Genomic DNA, 6000 nt, shown 5'->3' on the forward strand with positions numbered 1-6000 from the left:
TACTGGATAGAGGGGATACTTCATTGTCCTTGATTTTGGGGTCAGAAGTTGGGAAGGGAGCCAAGGCTTGGGAATTCCAGGACACCAAATCTATTGCACCCATCTGACCAATGGAAGGTGGTGTCTGACCAATTCACAGAAGACTCATATCAGGGTTGGAGGTAGTGCTTCCATTCAGTAATCCATCCATCCATCCTCCCTGTCTCACACACAAAACAAGCCAATCAGGCTGACTTCCACTTACCCTGCCAAACTCAACTTTTTCACCTTTCCTAAGCCCCTGGGTGGGTTGAGTGTCCTTCGCGGTACTCCCAGAGAGCTTCATGCTTGCCCATGTTATACGACCTAGCACCATGTTATAATTTTTGGCTTCATCTCTATCTCCCCAACTGACAATGTGCATTGTTGTCGTGGCCAGCTCAAGGCCTCTCACAGAATAGACAGATCCTCACGAGCCCATGAGAATTGCTCTGGCTATGAGTATGGACCCTCAGGGGGCTGGGGCCAGAGGAACCTAGCACTTCAGGCCTCCTACATAGTGGGGACAGACTTAGTCTAGGTGGAACAATAGACAACAGGCCAGCCTCCTGCCCACTCTGCCCTGTGTCACAGGAAGCTGCCAAGGATCACAGCTCTAGCTGGCAAATAATGAGATTTTTTTCCTGGAAGGATTCTTGGCTTGATAACTGGTCCTTGCCTCTTCTAATCTTCTTCGATACCCTCAGGCTTCTGGGGACATGGAGGATGGGAGGGAGAGGCTGAGGCAGCCCCAGCTTTGTTACTGTTTCCCAAAGCCCTCTGCCCATCCCTTATCTCCCCCAGGTGTATAGGGCAGGGATTCCCAAGAACACGTAATTTCCCAATCCTGGGTAGAGATGGGGGCCGGGCTGGTCACACATTTGGGGCTAGAATGGTGCTGCCTCTGGCCACACATGTTCCACCTCTACCTCTGGCCTTTTTTAGCTTTCACTAACCAAGATAAGCCTGAAGCCCACCAGACTGAGGATTGGGCCCAGTATCAAGAAGAGGAGACCCAAACCCAATTCTCAAAGAATTCACTCCAGCGACACACAGTGGGCACGTCTCTTGTTGGAATATCCTTGTCTCTGGAAAAGCCCCTCAAACCCCTCGATAGAGACGGCTACTACAGAGGCCTCCCCCTAGCCCAGGAAACACACCCAACCACAGCTATTTTATTTTCCTTTTAATTTTTCTGAAGGATATACACCACATATCCCATGGGCAGTAAAGCGCATTCAACGTGTTTATAAGCCAAACAGTCACTTTGTTTAAGCAAACACAAGTACAAAGTAAAATAAAACCACAAAATAATGAACTGCATGTTCATAACATACAAAAATTGCCGCCTACTCAGTAGGTAACTACAACATTCCAACTCCTGAATATATATATAAATTTACATTTTCAGTTAAAAAAATAGACTTTTGAGAGTTCAGATTTTTAGATTTTGTTTTCTTACATTCTGGAGAACTGAAGCTCAAGCTCAGCCCTTTTCCTTATTTTGCTCCCAAAGCCTCCCCCAAATCACCACTCCTTGCCCCCCTTAAGGCTAGAGGTGAGCACATCCCTCACAATTGCACATGTCAAGCCGTCAGCAAGGCGCATCACACAAAAGGCACCAAGACGTGAAACTTTTTAAACCAAAAGGACAAAAAAACCCCCAAACCTTTCAAAAAAAGGAGAAAAACCAAGCCATATTTTGCCACATGTGAGAGTACAGTCGGGCAATATTTACAGAAAGGTTAACAGAACAACACTCTGACACATGCTCCGATTAATACCGAGAATTGCTGTTTCAAAAAAAGCTTCAAACTTAATTGTCACAGCATCATCACAAAACAAAGGATCACCATTGGTTTGCTTGGCTTTTCTTTTTTTTTTTTTTTCCCAAAGTGAGGATCTAATTCCAAATAATACAATAGAGTATGCAAATTATTTCACATCAAGAGTACCCCAAGAAAAACAAAATCCATGGCACAGACACTGTACAAGAGTACAGGGCTGGACTCCGAGGGGCCCAAACCCCATTTTGCCAACTTGATTTTCTAGCATTGAAGGGAGCAAGGGGTCAGGCATACGATGGAGATGATACTGAAATTATATATCCAAAATCCATGCAAATCAAGTTCTTTGGATAGAAGTGAAGACCTTGCACATGGCTGTTTCAGGCAGCTGAAGTCAAAGGGAGTAGGTCCTGGGGAGGAAAGGGAAGTGGACAGAAAGAATTGTTGGCCAACAGACCTTCCACAGCGACCCTGGGGTCAAGTAGAGAAGGAGGATTTGGCTCTGAGAACCTCCATCTGACCTAAGAGGAGCCCCTCCTACGGCCATCTCCTCCTCTCGTCCTTTAAGTCTCTTGTGTTTCATTTTCTCCCTTTTTCCTTTCCTTTTAGCAAATTTCAATTGTCCTGGGAGAAAACGTGGTCGTCATGTCCGAAAGCCCTGTGGAGGCGCTGAAGGAGTTGGTGACAGCTGAGGAAGGGAAGCTGCTGACTTGGGCGGGGAAAGCAGGAGGAACGGAGGAGTATGTGGTGGCCACGGAGGGTGACGGGAAACCACTGTGCACAGGCGATGGGTAGGTCGAGGAGCCGGGAGAGGAGTAGGAGGTGGGCACGGGTGATGGGTATGAGGTGGTGGCTGGGGATGGGTAAGAGGTAGTGACTGGGGATGGGTAGGAGGTAGCCACTGGTGATGGGTAGGAAGGGAGAGAGGAGGTAGCGGCAGAGGCCACACTTTTGTCTGCTTTTTTGTCCTTCTGCCGCAAGTGGATTTTGGTATGCCTCTTGCGTTCATCACTCCTGGCAAACTTTCTCCCACAGATGTCACAGGCGAATGGCTTCTCGCCTGTGTGGGTGCGGATGTGGGTGGTGAGGTGGTCGCTGCGGCTGAAGTTGCGCATGCAGATGCGGCACTGGAAGGGCTTCTGGCCGGTGTGGATGCGAATGTGGCGGGTGAGCTCATCTGAGCGAGAGAAGCGGCGGTCACAGGACTCCACGGGGCAGGCGTAGGGGCGTTCATGGGGGGGAGTCTTGCTGGGTCGGTTGGGGTACTTGCGCATGCGGCTGGGTTTGATGAGCTGGGACTGGTAGGTGGTGTTGAGGGCCTTCAGGTCCTGGGAGCCCGACTGTGTGGCAAAGGCCTTGATGGTAGAGAGTGGAGTGAGCGAAGGCTGCTGGGTACGGCTCTCCAGGCCCTGGAAGGGTTTCTGGTCTGGGGTGCCCAAGCCCAGGTCCCCCTGCTGTTGTGGAAACAGATAGTCAGGGATCATGGGGACCTGGAAGCCACCCTTGGCAGCAGGGTAGGCAGGAGGTGGGTACTGAAGCGCGGTGCCTGCTGAGCCTGGAAAGGCCTGACCTTGTGGCTCAGGGAAGATGTCGGTGTTAGGTGTGGGGAAGGTGGGTGCCGCTGAGTAAATAGGGCTGCTGTCGTTGGACTGCACTGCGCAGCTCAGGGGTGGGCTCTGGGAGGCAGAGGAGGAGGCCGCTGGAGATGATGCTGAGGATGAGGTGGCTGGGGGGTTGGTCATGCTAACAAGGCCGCTGACCAGGCTGAAGAGGGGCTCAGGCCATAAGGTGTTGCCACTGTTGGGTGCAGGTTCCAGAGAGAAGCGGCCAGTGTAGGTGATGGGGGGCAGCCGGGTGGTTTGGCTGGGGTAACTCGTCTCCACTAGAACCTTCTCGTTATTCAGAGTGATGTCAGGAAAAGACTCTGGCAGGAAAGAGAGAGGGAGGAGGCCTGGTTACTGGAGAGCAATCACTGGAGGGCGAGGAGGACCCACGCTGCCAGGCGAGAGGTCGGGCCAGCTACCATTGACTCTTGAGTTGGTTAATAATTGATAGCAGCAGATTGCAATGTTCCTGGACCCGCTCCAGAGGCAGAACCCATTTCAACAACAGCTGACGCAAATACGGAGAATCCCCCTCCACTGCAGCTCCCAGCGTTCCGCAGCAGCGTCTGCGCGGGCGAGGGATTCCCGCCAGCACCCCCTCGGCCACCGCTAGTGCGCGACCCCTACCCTGGGCTGCCAGGGCATCCCTGGCCAAGGATCACAGTCCTTCCCTGGGGACAGGCGGCAGGCTAGCCTTTCTGGAGGCGGAGGGGGCGCAGCCCTGCTCGTCAAAACAAGCCCTCTCCCCATCCCCCCCTCCCCCCACCCCCGCAGCCCCACAGCTCTCCATCCAAAACAAAAGCTGGCTCCCCTGCGCACAATTAAGGACGAGGAGGGGGTGGGGGGATGTCCCCAGGCATTCCTCTAATACAGGACCTTGGGGATGAGAGGAATAGAAGGGAAACCCCACTTGCATCCCTGAAGTCCAGGAACACTGCCGCGATGAAGGGGGCGCTGCAAAGCCCGTGGGGAAGGACCAGACGCCAGGATGGTGGCGAAGGGGCTAGCTCTCGGCGTAGGCCACAGCTTACCTGCGGTCAGGTGCTCGTAGGGCTGCTCGCCCGCCTCCCCCTGAGGGTTGAAAGCGCCGCCGCTGCTGTTGCTGTTGCTGCCGCCCCCTCCACCTCCACCGCCCCCGCTGCTGCTGCTGTTACCGCCGCTGCCCTCCGGGGCCCCGGAGGCACCGAGGAACTGGGGAGCCCCATTGCTCAGCAGCATCATCTCTTCCAGCTTAGGGTAGTTGTCCATGGTGGGCGAATGAGGAAAGGAGCCAAAAGGGTCGGAGATCTGCAGCGGGGACATCAGCTGCATCTCGGCCTTGGCTGCCGCCATCCCGGACTGGCGGGCTGGAGAGCTGGTGTTGGGGCGGGTGGGCGCAGCCCGGGGCAGGAGCTGCGGGGAACACCTCTCGGGGGCCTGGCCAGGTCACATGCGGGGCGCGGGGCACACTGTGGAGAGCGCAGGTGGGGTCTGCCGGCTCGCCCTCGCCGCCGGCCGGTGTAGACGCGGCGCAGCTGCCGAGGCTGGGGTAGGGGCCGGTCCTGCGGCGGAAGCTGGCGGCGGCGGCAGCTGGCGGCGGCGGCGGCTCCCCGAGTTCTGCGCGCTGGGATCTCTCGCGACTCCCCGGATCCGCCTCTATTTGAAGGGTCTGGAACGACATGGACCCACCTCCTTCGTGACGTACATGGCCATAAATGGGAAGCAGGAAGCCCTAATATGGCAAGACGAGCCGGGGGGACCCGGAGTGACGTGAAGCCCCCTCTCCAAGAGCCATAGGCACTGCCATCCCGCACCCTGGGCCTGACGCCGGCTCCCACACCCTGGGTGCCCAGGCCTCGAGGAAGCTTAGCGCTCAAGCCACAGCTGAGGACTCCCGGACCGAAGCTGCTCCGTAGTTCCCGGCGTTGCCCCCGCCCCTTCCCTCCACCTTCTTCCCTCCTCCCGGAGCCGGAAACAGCCGGACCATATCTGGGCGCTCCAAATAAGGCGCTGCCCATATAAGGGTTGTTCCGGCGGGGGATCCTTCCTGCTCCTTATATGGCGTTTCCGGGTCGCTGCTTGCTGTTCCCTGGCTCCCTCCCTCCTCCCTGGTTCCGAGCTGGGAGCCCTACGCGCGCGCAAGAGCCGGGGACGCCCAGGCAGGGAGGGTTCCAGGCGCGTAGCTCTATGCGCTTCGCGGCTCCCGGCGGGGACTGGGCTGGGAAAGCCCGGGCCCTGGGCGGGGGCGAGGGCGACTAGGACCTGGGCTCTGCCACCGTGATCCAGGGCTCGCCCGCCCACCTCTGGGACCGTGGGAGCCGGGCGGGAGCGAAGGGGAGGAGCTGCTGGGCTGGCCAGGGCAGAGGCCGCCCAGGAGAGGCGGGGCCCTGACCCCAGGCCTCGACCAATGGCATGGTGCCTTTCCAAGTGTCACGGGGGAAACTGAGGCTAGGAAATAACAGCCAAATGGTTCCTGGGTTCCTTCCTGTGCGGTACGGTGGGCCATCTGCTTCTCCCTCATGTGCCAATGGGGTGGGGCTGTTGGAGCCTGGGGATCCCTCTGCGCCACCCGAACCAAAAGGCTGTTCTCTGGTCCCTCTGGGGAAGAGCCC

General features: G+C 56.7%; 1 protein-coding gene across 1 annotated transcript; it reads right to left on the reverse strand.

Moving 5' to 3' along the window:
• Positions 1–1189: 1189 nt before the first annotated feature.
• EGR1 (early growth response 1) lies at positions 1190–5279 on the reverse strand. Its single transcript, XM_082454617.1, has 2 exons — positions 4441–5279; positions 1190–3729 (listed from the first exon to the last, which is right to left on the reverse strand). The coding sequence occupies exons 1-2, from the start codon at positions 4739–4741 to the stop codon at positions 2411–2413; spliced, it is 1620 nt and encodes a 539-aa protein (XP_082310743.1). The 5' UTR covers positions 4742–5279; the 3' UTR covers positions 1190–2410.
• Between the last annotated feature and the right edge of the window lie 721 nt (positions 5280–6000).

Source organism: Balaenoptera physalus, assembly GCF_965194825.1.
Source record: "Balaenoptera physalus genome assembly, chromosome: 3".
In the NCBI taxonomy this organism is placed as follows: domain Eukaryota; kingdom Metazoa; phylum Chordata; class Mammalia; order Artiodactyla; family Balaenopteridae; genus Balaenoptera; species Balaenoptera physalus.